Source organism: Eleutherodactylus coqui, unplaced genomic scaffold (genome assembly GCF_035609145.1).
Source record: "Eleutherodactylus coqui strain aEleCoq1 unplaced genomic scaffold, aEleCoq1.hap1 HAP1_SCAFFOLD_26, whole genome shotgun sequence".
Lineage (NCBI taxonomy): Eukaryota > Metazoa > Chordata > Amphibia > Anura > Eleutherodactylidae > Eleutherodactylus > Eleutherodactylus coqui.
Window position 1 is genome coordinate 1,897,757 of NW_027101742.1, and position 21,177 is coordinate 1,918,933.

At 46.1% G+C, this 21,177-nt stretch overlaps 1 protein-coding gene across 2 annotated transcripts in view; it reads right to left on the reverse strand.

Moving 5' to 3' along the window:
- Positions 1-21,177, reverse strand: part of LOC136590990 (E3 ubiquitin-protein ligase HECW1-like) — a 186,977-nt gene that overhangs the window by 84,570 nt on the left and 81,230 nt on the right. Inside the window, exons 6-7 of one of the 2 annotated variants that reach the window (XM_066588455.1) lie at positions 11,673-11,815; positions 228-328 (exon numbers count right to left, since the gene is read on the reverse strand). In XM_066588455.1, the coding sequence (XP_066444552.1) occupies positions 228-328; positions 11,673-11,815 (244 nt within the window). The remainder of the gene's footprint in view (positions 1-227; positions 329-11,672; positions 11,816-21,177) is intronic. The other variant, XM_066588456.1, reaches the window with a different exon arrangement.

Sequence of the window (21,177 nt, forward strand, 5' to 3'; positions counted from 1 at the left end):
AGGCCATGTTCTCCCAGGATAACTTCAGCCACATATCTTGCTACTTTGCAAAAGTGTCACGAAAGTCACAATTAATTGTGCAAAAGGTGACACGCAAAATAACATGAGACTTTTTAATGTCACAAAAGCAGCACAGGTGGTTTAATAAACTCCCTCCATAGTACTTATTTCCATATAAGACAAAGCAAATGTGAAAATGCATGCTGACAGAAGTAGAGATACTATACCCGGGTGAATAGATGATGTTATTTCAAATCGGAACTGTAGTTGTCCACTAACATGATCTGTAGGCAGCCGACGGCTCAGGGTGTAGCTGACAACACGATCCCTAGGCAGAAAATGTGAGACGGTCGAAGATTGTAACATTAGAGGATTAGTGCGTATCAGTTAGCAAAAAAATGTCTGATAATTTCCCTTATTGTTTATCCAGGCACAACGATGTGCAGACAAATGTGCCAGTGCCTAACGTTGTGTCTCAGCTCATTCAAGAGAACAGTCCTGCAACGGGCTAAGCTGCAGTACCAGGCACAACCACACTTGTATGAACGTCACTGTGTCAGGAAAAACAACGGAAGCAACCCCTTAGTCGTGCTGACCAAACTATCCATCAAACATGGGTAATTTATCCTGAGAGTAGGCCATCAAATGAAGAACCCAGAAAACCCTTTTTACATTCATTTATGTCTATTATAATAAAACTATTGAATCTCAGCAATGGAAATCAGTTCTATCAGTTGGAACACGTCTAGCTCTGTTTTATATTTTTTCTGTTATTACCAATTTAGGCCTTAGTCAGACGGGCATTTTTTGCCGCGATTTGCGCATGCGCATGCGTCCGGCGATTTTATAAAACCATTGCTTTGCAATGGTATCGGACACATGAGCGCTTTTTATGCGCTCGTCCGATAAATTATAGAACAGAAATCGCAGATCGCACCTATCTGCGATCTGCGATTCCTGTTCTCTTCTCTATATGCGCTCAATGGGGCCGGCGGCAGCAGCGCCGACCCCATTGAGAACATATAGAAGACAAATCATTATTCTCTGCCACAGCTGTAACAGATTGGCTCAGCGCTGAGCCAATCAGGGGGCAGGTCTGACTCACACCCCCTTCACACCCACTGCAGGCCGGCCGCGCGGAACTCCAGCTGCCGGGAGCAGGTAAGTATATATACACTACCGTTCAAAAGTTTGGGGTCACCCAAACAATTTTGTGTTTTCCATGAAAAGTCACACTTATTCACCACCATTCGTTGTGAAATGAATAGAAAATAGAGTCAAGACATTGACAAGGTTAGAAATAATGATTTGTATTTGAAATAACATTGTTTTTACATCAAACTTTGCTTTCGTCAAAGAATCCTCCTTTTGCAGCAATTACAGCATTGCACACCTTTGACATTCTAGCTGTTAATTTGTTGAGGTAAGCTTGTGAAATTGCACCCCACGCTTCTAGAAGCATCTCCCACAAGTTGGATTGGTTGGATGGGCACTTCTGGCGTACCATACGGTCAAGCTGCTCCCACAACAGCTCAATGGGGTTCAGATCTGGTGACTGCGCTGGCCACTCCATTACCGATAGAATACCAGCTGCCTGCTTCTGCTGTAAATAGTTCTTGCACAATTTGGAGGTGTGTTTAGGGTCATTGTCCTGTTGTAGGATGAAATTGGTTCCAATCAAGCGCTGTCCACTGGGTATGGCATGGCGTTGCAAAATGGAGTGATAGCCTTCCTTATTCAGAATCCCTTTTACCCTGTACAAATCTCCCACCTTACCAGCACCAAAGCAACCCCAGACCATCACATTACCTCCACCATGCTTCACAGATGGCGTCAGGCATTCTTCCAGCATCTTTTCATTTGTTCTGCGTCTCACAAACGTTCTTCTTTGTGATCCAAACACCTCAAACTTGGATTCATCCGTCCACAACACTTTTTTCCAGTCTTCCTCTGTCCAATGTCTGTGTTCTTTTGCCCATCTTAATCTTTTTCTTTTATTGGCCAGTCTCAGATATGGCTTTTTCTTTTCCACTCTGCCCTGAAGCCCAAAATCCCGCAGCCGCCTCTTCACTGTAGATGTTGACACTGGTGTTTTGCGGGTACTATTTAATGAAGATGCCAGTTGGGTACCTGTGAGGCGTCTGTTTCTCAAACTAGAGACTCTAATGTGCTTATCTTCTTGCTTAGTTGTGCAACGCGGCCTCCCACTTCTTTTTCTACTCTGGTTAGAGCCTGTTTGTGCTGTCCTCTGAAGGGAGTAGTACACACCGTTGTAGGAAATCTTCAATTTCTTAGCAATTTCTCGCATGGAATTGCCTTCATTTCTAAGAACAAGAATAGACTGTCGAGTTTCAGATGAAAGTTCTCTTTTTCTGGCCATTTTGAGCGTTTAATTGACCCCACAAATGTGATGCTCCAGAAACTCAATCTGCTCACAGGAAGGTCAGTTTTGTAGCTTCTGTAACGAGCTAGACTGTTTTCAGATGTGTGAACATGATTGCACAAGGGTTTTCTAATCATCAATTAGCCTTCTGAGCCAATGAGCAAACACATTGTACCATTAGAACACTGGAGTGATAGTTGCTGGAAATGGGCCTCTATTCACCTTTGTAGATTTTGCACAAAAAACCAGGCATTTGCAGCTAGAATAGTCATTTACCACATTAGCAATGTATAGAGTGCATTTGTTTAAAGTTAGGACTAGTTTAAAGTTATCTTCATTGAAAAGTACAGTGCTTTTCCTTCAAAAATAAGGACATTTCAATGTGACCCCAAACTTTTGAATGGTAGTATATATTCTTTATTTTAACACTTTTCTGGATGAATTGCAGGGAAGGGCTTATATATTTAAGCCCTTCCCGACAATTCATCCCACACTCGCCCGCAGCGCATTGCTTTCAATGGAGCGGGCTGTATTGCCGCTCCATTGAATGCAATGCGCTGGACAGCTCCGGCCCGTTTCTAATGAAACGCGGCTAGGAGCAGATTTTCGGGTGATTTTCGGGCACCGGTCACGCGATTTGCGGATGCGCATCCGTCATGCGATCCGCAAATCGCGCGAAAAAACGCCCATCTGACTAAGGCCTAATCATGATGATTGCAACTTATATTCAGAAACTGCATTTGGAACTATGAACAATACTTGAAACAATATGAGCCGTTTGCCGAATGAGGAAATAGGCCCATCATTCCTATAATACAAAAACCTAAATAGCCAGAGGTCAAGTAGAATAGGCTTTAAATGCATTCAAGTCATTTACAAGAGGGATGACTGGCTGAACTACAGTACTATTGTAGGTATTGAAGCAATCTATAAGTGATTTTATACGAGAATATAAAGCTAAAACAACTTTACCAGCAAGAGTGAGTTAATCAGTTGCAATATCACTGAGCATCAGCCAAGCCTACCTGACAGGTAAAACAGTGACATAGGATGTTAGGCCTAAAAAAAGACACATGTCCATCCAGTTCAGCCTATTAAAGCCAATGTTGACCCAGAAGAAGTCAAAATTCCCCACAGAGGTAGAAGACAATTTTCGCTATTTACGGGGGGAAAAAAATCCTTCCTGACTCCAATCTGGTAATTGGAATAATCCCCGGATCACCGACCCTTCTAAAGTAATCAATGATATAACACATAATATTGTATAACTCAAGAAAGGCGTCCAGACCCCTCTTGTACTCTTTTATTGAATCTGCCATTGTCAAGTCTTCAGGCAGAGAGTTCCATAGTTTCACTGCTCTTACAGTAAAGAACCCCTTTTATGTTGGTATATAAATCTTCTTTCCTCCAGACGTAGAGAGCGCCCGTTTTTACAGTCACAGTCCTGGGTATAACTAGATGATGGAGAGGTCTCTGTATTGTTCCCTCATGTATTTATACATAGTTATTAGGTCGATCCTAAGCAGTCTTTTTTCTAAACCCAATAACCGGTATTGTAGTCCATTAGAGATGAGCGAGCACCAAAATGCTCGGGTGCTCGTTACTCGGGACGAAATTTTCGCGATGCTCGAGGGTTCGTTTCGAGTAACGAACCCCATTGAAGTCAATGGGCGACCCGAACATTTTTGTATATCGCCGATGCTCGCTAAGGTTTCCATTTGTGAAAATCGGGGCAATTCAAGAAAGTGATGGGAACGACACAGAAACGGATAGGGCAGGCGAGGGGCTACATGTTGGGCTGCATCTCAAGTTCCCAGGTCCCACTATTAAGCCACAATAGCGGCAAGAGTGGGCCCCCCCCCCCCTCCCAACAATTTTTACTTCTGAAAAGCCCTCATTAGCAAGGCATACCTTAGCTAAGCACCACACTACCTCCAACAAAGCACAATCACTGCCTGCATGACACTCCGCTGCCACTTCTCCTGGGTTACATGCTGCCCAACCCCCCCATGCACGACCCAGTGTCCACAGCGCACACCAAATTGTCCCTGCGCAGCCTTCAGCTGCCCTCATGCCACACCACTCTCATGTCTATTTATAAGTGCGTCTGCCATGAGGAGGAACCGCAGGCACACACTGCAGAGGGTTGGCACGGCTAGGCAGCGACCCTCTTTAAAAGGGGCGGGGCGATAGCCCACAATGCTGTACAGTAGCAATGAGAAATGCAATCCTGTGCCACCTCCATCTGGAGCTGCACACGTAGGCATAGCAATGGGGAACCTATGTGCCACACACTATTCATTCTGTCAAGGTGTCTGCATGCCCCAGTCAGACCGTGGTTTTTTATAAATAGTCACAGGCAGGTACAACTCTGCAATGGGAATTCCGTGTGCACCCACAGCATGGGTGGCTCCCTGGAACCCACTGGCTGTACAAAAATGTATCCCATTGCAGTGCCCTGGACAGCAGAGCTAACGTGAGATTAAATGCAGGTGGGCTTCGGCCCACACTGCATGCCCCAACCTGACCGGGGTTTTTAATTCATAGACACAGGCAGGTACAACTTCCTATTGTGAAGTCCCTGTGGACCGACAGCATGGGTGGGTGCCAGGAAGCCACCGGTGGTAAATAAATATATCCCATTGCATTGCCCATCACAGCTGAGGTAAAGTCAGGTTTAATGCAGGTGGGCTTTGGCCCACACTGCATGCCCCAGTCAGACTGGGGTTCTTTAGAAGTGGACACATGCAGTTACAACTCCGTGTGGACCGACAGCATGGGTGGCTCCCTGGAACCCACCGGCGGTACATAAATATATCCCATTGCATTGCCCATCACAGCTGAGGTAAAGTCAGGTTTAATGCAGGTGGGCTTCGGCCCACACTGCATGCCCCAGTCAGACTGTGGTTCTTTAGAAGTGGACACATGCAGTTACAACTCCGTGTGGACCGACAGCATGGGTGGGTGCCAGGAAGCTACCGGCGGTCCATAAATATATCCCATTGCATTGCCCATCACAGCTGAGGTAAAGTCAGGTTTAATGCAGGTGGGCTTCGGCCCACACTGCATGCCCCAGTCAGACTGGGGTTCTTTAGAAGTGGACACATGCAGTTACAACTCCGTGTGGACCGACAGCATGGGTGGGTGCCAGGAAGCCACCGGCGGTACATAAATATATCCCATTGCAGTGCCCAGCACAGCTGATGTAACGTCAGCTTTAATGCAGGTGGGCAAAAAATTAATTGGATTACACTGTAGGCGAGGGCCCCAAAAAATTGGTGTACCAACAGTACTAATGTACCTCAGAAAAATTGCCCATGCCCAACCAAGAGGGCAGGTGAAACCCATTAATCGCTTTGGTTAATGTGGCTTAATTTGTAACTAGGCCTGGAGGCAGCCCAGTTAAAATAAAAATTGGTTCAGGCGCAAGTTTCAACGCCTTAATGAGCATTGAAACATATAAAAATTGCTTACAAAAATTATATGACTGAGCCTTGTGGGCCTAAGAAAAATTGCCCGTTCGGCGTGATTACGTGAGGTTTCAGGAGGAGGAGCAGGAGGAGGAGGATGAATATAATACACAGATTGATGAAGCTAAAAGGTCCCCGTTTTTGATGGTGATAGAGAACGATGCTTCCATCCGCGGGTGCAGCCTACGTATTGTTTAGGTATCGCTGCTGTCCGCTGGTGGAGAAGAAAAGTCTGGGGAAATCCAGGCTTTCTTCATCTTTATGAGTGTAAGCCTGTCGGCACTGTCGGTTGACAGGCGGGTATGCTTATCCGTGATGATTCCCCCAGCCGCACTAAACACCCTCTCAGACAAGACGCTAGCCGCAGGACAAGCAAGCACCTCCAGGGCATACAGCGCAAGTTCAGGCCACGTGTCCAGCTTCGACACCCAGTAGTTGTAGGGGGCAGAGGCGTCACGGAGGACGGTCGTGCGATCGGCTACGTACTCCCTCAGCAACCTTTTACAGTGCTCCCGCCGACTCAGCCTTGACTGGGGAGCGGTGACACAGTCTAGCTGGGGAGCCAGAAAGCTGTCAAAGGCCTTAGAGAGTGTTCCCCTGCCTGTGCTGTACATGCTGCCTGATCTCCGCGCCTCCCCTGCTACCTGGTCCTCGGAACTGCGCCTTCTGCCACTAGCGCTGTCGGATGGGAATTTTACCATCAGCTTGTCCGCCAGGGTCCTGTGGTATAGCATCACTCTCGAACCCCTTTCCTCTTCGGGTATGAGAGTGGAAAGGTTCTCCTTATACCGTGGGTCGAGCAGTGTGTACACCCAGTAATCTGTAGTGGCCAGAATGCGTGTAACGCGAGGGTCACGAGAAAGGCATCCTAACATGATGTCAGCCATGTGTGCCAGGGTACCTGTACGCAACACATGGCTGTCCTCACTAGGAAGATCACTTTCAGGATCCTCCTCCTCCTCCTCAGGCCATACACGCTGAAAGGATGACAGGCAAGCAGCATGGGTACCCTCAGCAGTGGGCCAAGCTGTCTCTTCCCCCTCCTCCTCATCCTCCTCCCCCTCCTCCTCCTCCTCAACGTGCTGAGATATAGACAGGAGGGTGCTCTGACTATCCAGCGACATACTGTCTTCCCCCGCCTCTGTTTCCGAGCGCAAAGCGTCTGCCTTTATGCTTTGCAGGGAACTTCTCAAGAGGCATAGCAGAGGAATGGTGACGCTAATGATTGCAGCATCGCCGCTCACCATCTGGGTAGACTCCTCAAAGTTTCCAAGGACCTGGCAGATGTCTGCCAACCAGGCCCACTCTTCTGTAAAGAATTGAGGAGGCTGACTCCCACTGCGCCGCCCATGTTGGAGTTGGTATTCCACTATAGCTCTACGCTGCTCATAGAGCCTGGCCAACATGTGGAGCGTAGAGTTCCACCGTGTGGGCACGTCGCACAGCAGTCGGTGCACTGGCAGATGAAACCGATGTTGCAGGGTGCGCAGGGTGGCAGCGTCCGTGTGGGACTTGCGGAAATGTGCGCAGAGTCGGCGCACCTTTCCAAGCAGGTCTGACAAGCGTGGGTAGCTTTTCAGAAAGCGCTGAACCACCAAATTAAAGACGTGTGCCAGGCATGGCACGTGCGTGAGGCTGACGAGCTGCAGAGCCGCCACCAGGTTACGGCCGTTGTCACACACGACCATGCCCGGTTGGAGGCTCAGCGGCGCAAGCCAGCGGTCGGTCTGCTCTGTCAGACCCTGCAGCAGTTCGTGGGCTGTGTGCCTCTTCTCTCCTAAGCTGAGTAGTTTCAGCACGGCCTGCTGACGCTTGCCCACCGCTGTGCTGCCGTGCGACACCGACTGCTGGCGACATGCTGCTGCTGACACATCTTGATTGCGAGACAGAGGTTGTGTAGGAGGAGGAGGAGGAGGGTGGTTTAGTGGAGGAAGCATACACCGCCGCAGATACCACCACCGAGCTGGGGCCCGCAATTCTGGGGGTGGGTAGGACGTGAGCGGTCCCAGGCTCTGACTCTGTCCCAGCCTCCACTAAATTCACCCAATGTGCTGTCAGGGATATATAGTGGCCCTGCCCGCCTGTGCTTGTCCACGTGTCCGCTGTTAAGTGGACCTTGGCAGTAACCGCGTTGGTGAGGGCGCGTACAATGTTGCGGGAGACGTGGTCGTGCAGGGCTGGGACGGCACATCGGGAAAAGTAATGGCGACTGGGAACTGAGTAGCGCGGGGCCGCGGCTGCCATCATACCTTTGAAAGCCTCCGTTTCCACAACCCTATACGGCAGCATCTCCAGCCTGATAAATTTGGCTATGTGCACGTTTAACGCTTGAGCGTGCGGTTGCGTGGCGGTGTACTTGCGCTTGCGCTCCAACACTTGCGCTAGCGACGGCTGGACGGTGCGCTGAGAGACATTGGCGGATGGGGCTGAGGACAGCGGAGGTGAGGGTGTGGGTGCAGGCCAGGAGATGGTAGTGCCTGTGTCCTGAGAGGGGGGTTGGATCTCAGTGGCAGGTTGGGGCACAGGGGGAGAGGCAGCGGTGCAAACCGGAGGCGGTGAACGGCCTTCGTCCCACCTTGTGGGGTGCTTGGCCATCATATGTCTGCGCATGCTGGTGGTGGTGGCTCCCCAGCTGACCTTGGCGCGACAAAGGTTACACACCACTGTTCGTCGGCCGTCTGCACTCTCAGTGAAAAACTGCCAGACCTTTGAGCACCTCGGCCTCTGCAGGGTGGCATGGCGCGAGGGGGCGCTTTGGGAAACAGTTGGTGGATTATTCGGTCTGGCCCTGCCTCTACCCCTGGCCACCGCACTGCCTCTTCCAACCTGCCCTGCGGCTGCACTTGCCTCGCCCTCTGAAGACCTGTCCTCAGTAGGCGTAGCAAACCAGGTGGGGTCAGTCACCTCATCGTCCTGCTGCTCTTCCTCCGAATCCTCTGTGCGCTCATCCCTCGGACTTACTCCAATTACTACTACCTGAGTGATAGACAACTGTGTCTCATCGTCATTGTCCTCCTCACCCACTGAAAGCTCTTGAGACAGTTGCCGGAAGTCCCCAGCCTCATCCCCCGGGAACTTTCCAAAGGTTGGGCATCGGTCACGACAAACTCCTCCGGTGGGAGAGGAACCATTGCTGGCCATTCTGGGCAGGGGCCCTGGAACAGTTCCTGGGAGTCTGCCTGCTCCTCAGAATGTGTCATTGTAATGGAGTGAGGAGGCTGAGAGGAAGGAGGAGCAGCAGCCAGAGGATTTAGAGTTGCAGCAGTGGACGGCGCAGAATTCTGGGTGGTCGATAGATTGCTGGATGCACTTTCTGCCATCCACGACAGGACCTGCTCACACTGCTCATTTTCTAATAAAGGTCTACCGCGTGGACCCATTATTTGTGAGATGAATGTGGGGACGCCAGAAACATGCCTCTCTCCTAATCCCGCAGCAGTCGGCTGCGATACACCTGGATCAGGAGCTCGGCCTGTGCCCACACCCTGACTTGGGCCTCCGCGTCCTCGCTCGCGTCCACGTCCTCTAGGCCTACCCCTACCCCTCAACATGATGTATTACCAGTAGTGCAGAAACAGAACGCTGTAATTAAATGTGCCGCTTATTGGCCTGTGGTTGGAGGCTGACTTCCCTTACGGAACGCACAGCAGAGCCAGGAAACAATTTTGCGCACGCCTGTAGTGAGACGTAGGTGCGTATGACTGAGCTAGTGGAATTCACAGCGCAGAAGCAGTCAAGTGGCCAAAGGCCAGTAGTAGGCATTAAGTATTTTGCTTCAATTTTTTTAAAATGCTGAGCTGATACAGCAGACAGATACTGTAGGCAGCGTATAATATTATGATGGCGGTGATGTAACGGAGACAGCAGACCCAGGAAACAATTTTGCGCAAGCCTGCTGTAACGCTTAGCTGCGTATTAATTAGGACTACTACCCCCAGCAGACAGATACTGTAGGCAGCGTATAATATTATGTATACTGTTTCCCTCTGGCGGGATGACGGCGGTGATGTAACAGAGACAGCAGACCCAGGAAACAATTTTGCGCAAGCCTGCTGTAACGCTTAGCTGCGTATTAATTAGGACTACTACCCCCAGCAGACACGCAGTAAACTGAAGACGGTCACAGGCAGCCCAAATATAGTATTTTCCCCCAATTTTTTTGAAAAAGCCCACTGCCTATATAGCCTGGATATCTCTTTCCCTGCCTCACCAGTACTGGCCCTATACTCTGTGCAATGACTGCAGACTGAGGACGCAATGCTCTGCACGCCCGATATACAAAAAAAAATAAATTTGTGCAACACTGCTAAAAGCAGGCTCAACAGTACTGCACACGGTTAGATGTGGCCCTAAGAAGGACCGTTGGGGTTCTTGAAGCCTAAAATCACTCCTAACGCTCTCCCTATAGCAGCTCCGGCATCAGCAGCACTTTCCCTGATCTCTGTCAGAATGCATCTGTGGCGAGCAGCGGGAGGGGCCGATTTATTTACTCGGGTGACACCTGATCTTGCCAGCCACTCACTGCAGGGGGGTGGTATAGGGCTTGAACGTCGCAGGGGAAAGTTGTAATGCCTTCCCTGTCTTTCTATTGGCCAGAAAAGCGCGCTAACGTCTCAGAGATGAAAGTGAAAGTAACCCGAACATCGCGTGGTGCTCGCCTCTAGTAACGAGCATCTCGAACACCCTAATACTCGAACGAGTATCAAGCTCGGACAAGTACGCTCGCTCATCTCTATAGTCCATCCATTCCATTGCGTTGTTATGTGCAGAAAATAGGGAAACACAGATTCTATTTAAAACAGTATTTTATTTGGTAGGTAACAGAACCCCAACTCAGCAAACAGCCTTTTTAACTTTTGCCCTTCGAGACGGAGGTAGTGGCAGTACCGCTACAGAGTACACTTACACAATGCTCTGCTTGATCTCTATGTTGGTCGCACTGCCTACTACTAATTGTCCCCAGGCGTGTACTCTGACAAGTTATGGACACTAACTGTTCTCTGCTTCTTGGACTAGCATTCTTTAGAGTCTTTTCCACAGTACCTCCGGATTTATAAGTCTACTCCTGTGTCTCTCACTACTTGCTTATTCCACACTACACACTCCATTCCTCTCTTCTATTATTGGCCTTCAGGATGTCACCTAGCATCTCCTATGTCTCCACGTTGCTTCTACCACTCATGCATTACTATAGCAATGTGGCCATACTCCAACTGGCCTACAGATACCATAGCCTTTCAATACTTGTAGAAAACTGTAAATCGCACACATATACATTACCTTCCAGAAGTTTGGAAACACCCCATGTTACAAACTGCAAATCACTAGTCAGAAATATCTTTGGCAGGTTCTCCATGAAGAATAGAAATGTATTAAGACTTAAACTTAAAGGTTGGTCCGGCCCATACTAAGAGTGTGCAAGGCTGTCATACTGGTAAAGAGTGACTACTTTGAGGAGCCCAACATTTAGGTTATTTCCAGATTCCAAGAGTCAGTTGGAAGATTAAGCTGTTTTTGTTACAGAGTAAGGCCGTTTTCACATCCATGTCAGGGATTCAGTTTTCATGTTCCGTTATAGGAGCAGAAAACGGGAATCCCTTGGCCAAAAAGATCCTTCTCTTGAACTGAACAGCGTCAAACAGACCCCATTGACTATGATGGAGTCCATTTGGTTTCTGTTCAGCTGCCCACCATTTCACGGGATGAAAAAGCGCTTTGGAGTTTCCAAACTTCTGTAGGGCACTGGAGATATAAATAAGGTATAAAATTACATAGGCTGTAGGAGTTTTCTTTTCCTTAAGTTACAAAGCAATGCTCACCCAATGGCGTGTCTTTCCAAAAGCCTCTGCACTGGCATAGAGAGCTTTCCCAAAAATCGTTTGATGATTGGGCGGCTCTTTGCAAACTTGTCTTTTACTTCAATTTCTAATACATCAGTTGGAAGGGAGACAAAGCTGAATAGCTGTAAAAACAAGAGATCTTGATTAGACAGGCTAAGGTGTATGCCTTCAATTTATTGACACTTGAGTGAGACTGAGCTGTAGTACCAGGCACAGTAACCTGTATGTGCCCATTTATAAAATGAAGTGGCCATATACCTCACTAGACTACCTTGGCCACCTTGAACACCCCACATTCTGCTGATAAGTTGGAACCTGATGATCAAAAACACAGCATATCTTAAGGAAGGCTATCAATATCTTATCACTGGAAAACCCCTTCAAGTTTTTAAGAGGTGCAACTGCTCAAGGGCGGATAGTGCTAGTAAAAACAGCCATGAAGCGAAGGTCTAATTTTTGAGGGAACTTGCTGCCATGTTTTCCCTTATTGTGTGTACAGTTGTGCTAGACTTAGTGGTCCCCAACCACATATGGCTTATGAACCCTTGCTACATGGGTTGGCATGAGAGTCTGGACTTCTGACCATACTGTATGTACTGGCAATTGACAATATTAAAGACATAATCTAAGTGCCATTCAGATGATATAATACTAGGGTCAAATTTCACGATATTTAACAGGAAATCTTTGCAATTTCACAAATTCACGTTTCTCCGCATTAGGTCAGGGATACCCAGCAACTTTGGCTGTGACACATGTCCAAAGAATGTACTATGGTCCTGTTACATTGTATCCTAGTGTAAGTGAATTTGGTTGCATTGTGACTCGCAAGCTGTTGCGGCCCGATATCCACAAGAAATTCATCAGTTTTGGATAACTTGTAAATGTAAGGTCATAATTGCGGCAACCTGTGTCTTGCTATGCGACTTAATTTACATTAGGATGCAATGTTGCAGGGCCAAAGTGCGATCTTAGGCTGTGCAATGTATGTTGCAGCCAAGGTTGTCATGTGGTCGTAATCTAAAAACTCCCATTTTTTTGTTGAAAGTGGCTTTCAACCATCACTGAGAGCTGAATGGGGCTTAATAGGTATAAAAGGATGGGACCTCTGTTCTAGACAATGCTTGCTATTATTTCTTTATACCTGTAGAGCCAGAATCCATACATTCCTTCTTAGTGCTCTCCTTAAGGAGAGATGACACACCTCCCAACCCACATCACAGGCCTCTCACTAGCCAAGTCAGGATCCTACTGCACACTGATGAGGGGCAAATAGCCCGAAACAGCTGTCTGTGTATAGATTCTGGCTTGATTTTCAATTCCCAATCATTGCTCTAAAGATCTGTAGAAGGGGTCAAGCATTGATTTGAAAGAATGCTGCCATCCAATAGGTGGCGCTGCAGAAGTATTGTTCCATCTTCCTTATTTGCATAATATATGAAGAGACACGACTTTTAATGAATTGAGCGCATCTGGCTCCTTCATGCACCTTCTTAGGAATGTACACCAGGTTCACCCTGGCGTACATTTCTGGTGTAATTTATTCTAGTTTCTGGAGTAAATAATATATAAATCTGATAGTCCAGGCAGCCATGCCCCCTCTGACAAGCCCCACCCACTTTTCGGGAAAGTGTTCAGAGTAACGTTAAAAGAGAAAAAGTTGCAAATTGTTTTTTCTAGAAAGTGGTGATAATCACGGCCACATAGTAAAACACAACAAAACCATTGATTTCAATGGTTTCATTTTCACTATCGGGATTCTTGCCAATTAATTGTACAGGCGAGAAAAGATTGGACTTGCCATAGTATTAACTGTGTGCAGGAAAGATAAGGCAGGACCTAGCTTACCACAATTTTTTTCAAACACTGCACTTTAGCGCAGAGTTTGAACAGCCCGAGAAGGGGAAAGAAAACCCTGTTCATGCGCAACTATGCTACGTAATAGCAAGTGTAGTTCCACATACGGCTCTGTGAAAGCATCCTAAGGGGTATGAGGCATAGATGACAGGTAGAAGCTTTGTGTCCAGGACTATGCATCTGTCACAGACTTACTCCTCCCTTATGAGTACCTGCAGGCTCCCTTCTATATCAGAGCATTGGTTTTGTTATGAGGGAAGTGTGGCAGGCTAAATATGTTATATGGACACTGTGGCTGGGTCTTTAGTGGAGACAGAGTGATCAACTAATGGGATTACTGTGGCTGGTCTTGTTATGGGGGCATTGTGGCACTTGAAAAATATTTTAATAGTGCACAACAAATGTACGCTACTGGGCAAAAGTTGTAGAACACCTTACTTTTTTCCAGTTTTTATTGATATTTACACAGTTTAATGTCTCAAATGCACTTTGAAATGAAACCATAGAACAAATAAACAAGTTAAGTTGAATAAAAATGGAATAACTTTGCTTCTCCAAATTAAATCTAGATTTTTGACTCTTCACAGTCGCCCCCTGTAGCTGATATAACAGCTTTACACAATGGAGGCATTCTTTATACAATTGTATTCAGATATTCTTCAGAAATTTTTTCCCAGCATTGTTGCAGAAGTTCCCACAAATGTGCTGGACTTGTAGGTTACTTTACTTTCACCCCTCTGTCCAGTTCATCCCAAACAATTTCAATGAGGTTTAAGTCTGGAGAATCTGCAGGCCTTTCCATTCTTTGAATCCTACATCTTCTTCTTGTCTTGTTAAGTGGTTCTGACATAATCTAGAAGTATGTTTTGGATTATTGTCTTTAATATGAACCCCTGACCAATCAGGAGTACACCAGAGGGCATTGCATGGCATATCAAAATGTTGTAGTAGCCCTTTTTCTCCAGTGTATCAGTCACTCTGGATTCAGAGTTGGCAAGTTGCCAACTCTGAATCCAACTACAGAGCCCCAGACCATCACACTTCCTCCTCCATGCTTGAGAGTTGGTGTCACTCAGTCAGCAACCATCCTTTCACCTACTTGACAATGTACAATAACCCTGCAAAATGTACTAAAAATGTCAAATTTTGTTTCATCAGTCCATAAGACCTTCTTCCACTCTTCAGTAGTCCACTGGAGGTGCTGCTTGGCCCAGCCAAATCATATTTCTATTTTGCAATCTTAGCAGCGGCCTTCTTGCTGATGTCAGACGTGCAGATAGAAGTCTTCTCTTCACATTTGAAATGGAAACTTGTTTATTTTTTACTGCATTAAGCCGTGCTGGAACATTTTGTGCCGTGGGGCGCTGATCACGCAAAGTGTTGACTCTCAAAAGCTTGTCATCTGATTTTGTAGTGGCCTTTGGTCTGACCTCTTTCTGACAGAGTTTCCTCCAGTTTCCAAGTGCCTTTTGATGGTATAGGAAACTGTACTGACTGCCACTTTAGCTGTCTTTGTAATTTTTCTGTGGCACAGACATACACTTCTAAGTGTTAGAATTGTCTGTCTTCTCTTATTGCCTTTTTCTTGCCATTATAATAACAATAAGTTCTATCCAGAAGAGCAAAACTGTCTAAATTCTGCTCTACAGAGAATTGTAATGCAGTCTGTTCCAACACTGATTATATAGAATCAGAGGGTTTGAAAGTAATCTACAAAAGTTGAGACACCTTTAGGAATGGTTTGCATCCTATTTCAAACCATAATATGCTTTCTGTATTGCAGAGCAGCTGTCCTTGATGTATTCCATGAAAAAAGGCGTGTGCGTGAAATCATAAATTCATACTATGTTGCATTTCAGGTTAAACTTTCAAATGTTATGTTTTTTACTTACTTTTCAACCATTTTACATTATTTGCTGGACATGAACTGTTTTAATGTCAAAAATAACTGGAAAAATTGAGGTGTACTACAACTTTTGACTGGTACATTATTTCCCACTTTTCCATCTCCATAAATGATGATTACAATCTATGTAATCTATGTGCGGCACTGTGGAATATCTTGCAGCTGTGTCAATAAATGTTGCTTCAGTTGCACTAAAAGCCTCAGCATTTTTTGGCAATATCACTATCCGCAAAACCACAATGGAAGATTATAGATTAGTTATGTCAGCTTTAGAAGATATCAGCAATTCTGGTAGTGAAACAGCAATGGGTGCAAAACTCGCACATCATAATTTAAATATAAATGTTGTCTATTGCAATTAACATCTCACTGGCAACAATGTGAAATATTTATTAGATGCTCTTTTAATTATCCTCTAAAAGCATGTAGCGCTGCATGCCAGGGGACAGAAAATAGTCCCACACACCAATTAATGTGCACTCGCTGAAAGACATTTTAAGAAAATGATTACATATGATTTCAAAGAAATAATTCAAACTGACATCTGTGTTTGGTAAATCCCCAAAATCTCTATTCACTGCTAGACGCTTGCTAAAATGTAGCATCCTGTGCAGAGCATATTCTGCTTAGTGTATTCAGAGATCCACTACTGTTTTGTGGCCTCCTAGCTTTTGGCAGCTGCTGGTACAATTATGCAGCAAGGACACAAGGAATGTCATAATGTCATAGCATTACTGAAGTGGCACTAGGATGGACCTCTACCACCGTAACCCTGGATCCTGGCGCTAAGGTCATCACTGCAGAGTCGGACATTGTACCGGCACAATTGTCACCTTGGCTCTACATCACACATTTCTAATGTAACTTTAATGAATATATTTTAGGCTAAGTTCATATCTGCATTAGCATTCTGTTTTCCTGCTCAAGTATGGAAGCAGGAAAACAAAGTCTCCTGGATAAGCGGATCCGTCTCATAACAAAAGCAAACTGTGCCGAACAGACCCCATTGGCTAAAATGAGGTCCGTTCGGTTCCTGCACCTGTCCTGCATTTTTACCTGACAAAAAAGTCCTGCATGCACAGCTTTTTTGTCCGGCATTTCATACCGGATCAGTGTCGGAGGCTCTCAACAGAGCCTTTGCCGAAAATGTGTACAGAGCCTTATACAGTTATTTCTAAATTGCTCTGCTACAGGGGTTTTCCAGGATTAAAATACTGATGACCTGTCTTCAGGATAATCCTCCGGATCGGTCTTCAATATCAAATCACTATCTCGGAGTCTCACCAATCAGCTGTTTAAAGAGGCTGTGACACTTTACTGCACACCAGGCACAGCACTGTACATTTCATAGTGGTAGTATCTATATAGTAGCTCAGTCTCATTCACTTGAATGGGACTGAGCTGCACTTAGGCTACATGATAAATGAACATGATAACGTCACTAGCCTTAAAAGAGACCATGGAGCTTGAGTGATCGTGGGGGTTCCAAGCGGCAAAGCTCCACCAATCACCTATCATGAGAATGGGTCATCAATATCCTAATCTTGGAGAACCCCTTCAAGTAAAATACTTTATGTGATACTTCAGCATTAGCCCAGAAGAATGTACCAGAAGCTTTTGGAAATGCTGAATGCCTTTATTCTACTTAAAGGGGTTCTGACATGAATAATGTTTTTATGCTTTAGCAGCCATTGTTCCCTGGTCTGCCTAATGGACCCAGGGAACCCATGGCTTAATGGCTGCTAAAACATAAAAACATAATACTTACCTTGTCTCCTGTTGTTGTTGATATGGGGGGGGGGGTCATCTCCCAGCAGGCGCTGCTCTTCCTCTTCTTCCTCCACAAGCTGCGCTGCTCCGGGATCGCGAGCATGCGCAGTGGAGAGGTGCCCTCTGACAGGAGTCAGGACGGGCCGCGTCTCCACTGCGCACGCGCAGAATTTCGGAGTTCAGCCAGGACGCATATTACTGTTTTCAGCCGCACTTAAGCAGCGCTGCTGATTAGAGCCGCCTGATTGGCTCTTCGGCACCACGGGACTACACAGCGTGCACGCGGATTGCCTTCTGCAGCCGTGTGCACTACACACTACAGTTAAGCAGACGTGCGCTACACACTACACTTAAGCAGCACGGGGTTAGGGTTTAGGGTTAGGTTTAGGGTTAGTGTTTAGGGTTAGTTTTAGTGTTAGGTATAGGGTTAGGGTTAGTGTTTAGGGTTAGGTTTAGGGTTGGGGTTAGGTAACCCTAACCCTAAACCTAACCCTAAACCTAACCCCGTGCTTCTTAAGTGTAGTGTGTAGTGCACGTCTGCTTAACTGTAGTGTGTAGTGCACGTCTGCTGAAGGCAATGCGCGTGCACGCTGTGTAGTCATGTGGTGCCGAAGAGCCAATCAGGTGGCTCTAATCAGCAGCGCTGCTTAAGTGCGGCTGAAAAAAGAAATATGCAGCCAGGACGGACGGGCCGCCCACAGCAAGCACTGCTTGTGATGTGCTTGCTGTGGGCGGCCCGTCCGTTCCCCTCGGAAGTGGCTGACGGACGGAGCAGAACAGGAAGCGGTCACTTTGACCGCTCCTGCTCTGCTTCTACAAGCCACAGAAAAAGATGCCGGCTGGAGGGGACATGCCTGGTGATCGTCCTGGCCAGGCAAGGTGAGTAAAATTTTTTTTTTTTAATGGCAGAACCCCTTTAACCCCTTGAGTGGCGGGTTTCCTACCACCCTGTCGTGCCCACCAGGGCAGGTTTTTTAAAATGGTCTAATCACTGAATTTCAACTAATTTTGCAGTTTCGTCTCAAGAGCCATAACTTTTTCATTTTTCCATTGACACGGCCATATAAGGGCTTGTTTTTTGCGGGACAAGTTGTGATTTTTTTAAACAGGGGGGAGGAAAAAAGGAAATGGGGAAAAAAGAAAAAAAGGGGCCATGTCATTAAGGGGTTAAATAATGTATTAACTTCCTTCTCTGGGTCATTACGACGCACACGGATACCACACGTGTGATTGTATTTTTGATTTTTTTACAAAGTAAAGGGAGACAAGTGTTTTTTCTATTTTTTTAATAATTTTTTTACTTTTTTTAAATTTTTTTTTTTCCCTTTAGGGGACTTCCACAGGGACCCATCAGGACCCCTGATCACATTCCGGGTGTCCGATGGTGACAGCCCTTTACATGCTGCAGTGACAGCCCTTTACATGCTGCAGTCACATAGACTGCAGCATGTAAAGGGTTAACACAGCAGAGATCAGAGGTTTTCTCTGATCTCTGCTTTAAGAGCTGGTACCTAGCTGTCCTCTGACAGCTAACAACCAGCTCTCCCTGCCACAGAGACCATCGGCTTGCTTCTGACAAGCCGATGGTCTCTATGGCAACCTGTAAACAAACCAGTGCAGGAGATTGCCGACATATCGGCAATATCTTCTGCTGGTTTTTCAAAGCCCTTGCACTGCTCTGTGGGGGTCTGTGCAGGCAGAGCACACTGTCACAGCTTGTGGCATTGTGCTCTGCAGCTCCCGTAGTGATACATAGCCCGGAAATCTTCCGGGCTATGTCACTATGAGCAGTGGAGCTCGTCCCGGAAAATTTCCGGGCGTGCCACTCAAGGGGTTAAAGGCTTGATTTTCAACTTCAAGACTATCTGCTTTGAGTGAATTTGGTTTAAATGGGACTTCTGCTAGTTCGGTAGTGTAGCTATGCCATACTATAATGAAGACTATAACAAACTGTAATGTTTATTGATGTTGGAATAATTACTTAATTTAGGTGATACTCAAAGGGAATCCTAGCCTTATCAATCAGATATGCCTAATTATATATCGTGGAAGAATACAGAGAAACAACACATGAGTGTTTCTAGCAGTTCTTCTGCTTTATTGCAAGAGGTTACATAGTATAACAACCCCTACAACGTCAACCAATCAAAGTCTACAACATGTGTGATACTTGTCTCTTAGCAAAACATTACAAAGGTTTATTATGACAAAGCTGCATGCTCAGTGCTGTTGACAATTCACTACAATGCGTGTCTTTTGCACACGTACTACATGGTACAAATATTATGCACTTAACACTACTGTGCAAAATATAATTCAATACGTTCACATCAGTGATTGATTATGGAAAAAGTGCAGTAAAAAAGTGTATGAAAAATGAAGGCATGTGTTACACTTATTAGATCACGAAACCTAGGTAGCCCCTCTACACTGTTTCTACTAAATATAGAGAGCCTTGAAATGGATTATACTAATAGTATACCACATATAGAGAATGCAGAGTGGGCAGATGCACCTGAACCATCCTTTCTGAGGGCAACGAATGGCCTCTCTACCACACAAGCAACACCAATGGCACATGGTAGGTGGGAACTCTGTTGGGTATTTGCATTGGGACCCAAAAAAAACCCAGTTACGCCTCTGATACCGTGACTCACACTACTTCACAGTTGGGTTGGGAGGTAACTTACTTGGTCACTGTAGGTTTTGCATTGCATTGCTTATTTTTTATATTATACAAATCTTTAATATTATTCTTTTTATTTGAAATGTAGGAAATTCTCATCCGTCTACCTATCACACATATTTATAGTATACAAGTGTGCGTAGCAATTCTACCTTGACATAAAGTGCAGCTTCCATCTAGTGTACAGAGACAGTATCTATCTCTATGGTCATAGAAAGTACATACTGTATATAATAAAAGGGGATGTGTTAGAAGGTCCAGCAGAGAGCAATAGGTTCTGATTGAAGACACCCAGGGAAGAGGCTCCTTACGAATCTAGTAGGTATTTTACTACAAACTAGGACTTATTTTCTCTGATTAGGGGCCTATTAGTTGCATTTGATCCCAGCCTACCTGAGAGAGCAGTATGTCCTGTATGCAAACTAGATGAAGTCAGGTAGAGGAGCTACAGACAGGTTACATCTCCGCAATCTGTTGCAACAGTTGAAGTGAAATTTGGCAAAATAGCTTTAACCCTTATTTTTTGCATACGATGCTATTGTAGTGGCCTGAAGTGAATGGAAAGTTCCAGAGTGTGTTTGGATGATTTATGTCTGTATTGTGCTTTTGTACGTCCTTGTTTTGCTTTAAGCATGAATCAGTGTTATGCTTATTGCATGTCTGCAGCCCCTCAAGGGTTAAAGGGGTTGTCCCACGAAAGCAAGTGGGGGTATACACTTCTGTATGGCCATATTAATGCACTTTGTAATATACATCGTGCATTAAATATGAGCCATACAGAAGTTATTCACTTACCTGCTCCGTTGCTAGCGTCCTCGTCTCCATGGTGCCGTCTAATTTCAGCGTCTAATCTCCCGATTAGACGCGCTTGCGCAGTCCGGTCTTCTCCCTTCTGAATGGGGCCGCTCGTGCTAGAGAGCTGCTCCTCGTAGCTCCGCCCCGTCACGTGTGCCGTTCCAGCCAATCAGGAGGCTGGAATCGGCAATGGAACGCACAGAGCCCACGGTGCACCATGGGAGAAGACCTGCGGTCCACCGTGGGTGAAGATCCCGGCGGCCATCTTCGCAAGGTAAGTAAGAAGTCACCGGAGCGCGGGGATTCGGGTAAGTACTATCCGGTTTTTTTTTTTAAACCCCTGCATTGGGTTTGTCTCGCGCCGAACGGGGGGCTATTGAAAAAAAAACAAAAAACGTTTTGGCGCGGGACAACCCCTTTAAGTGTCTAGGTTTGCCTGGGAATGTATCTTTTGTGAGTCACATGACTGT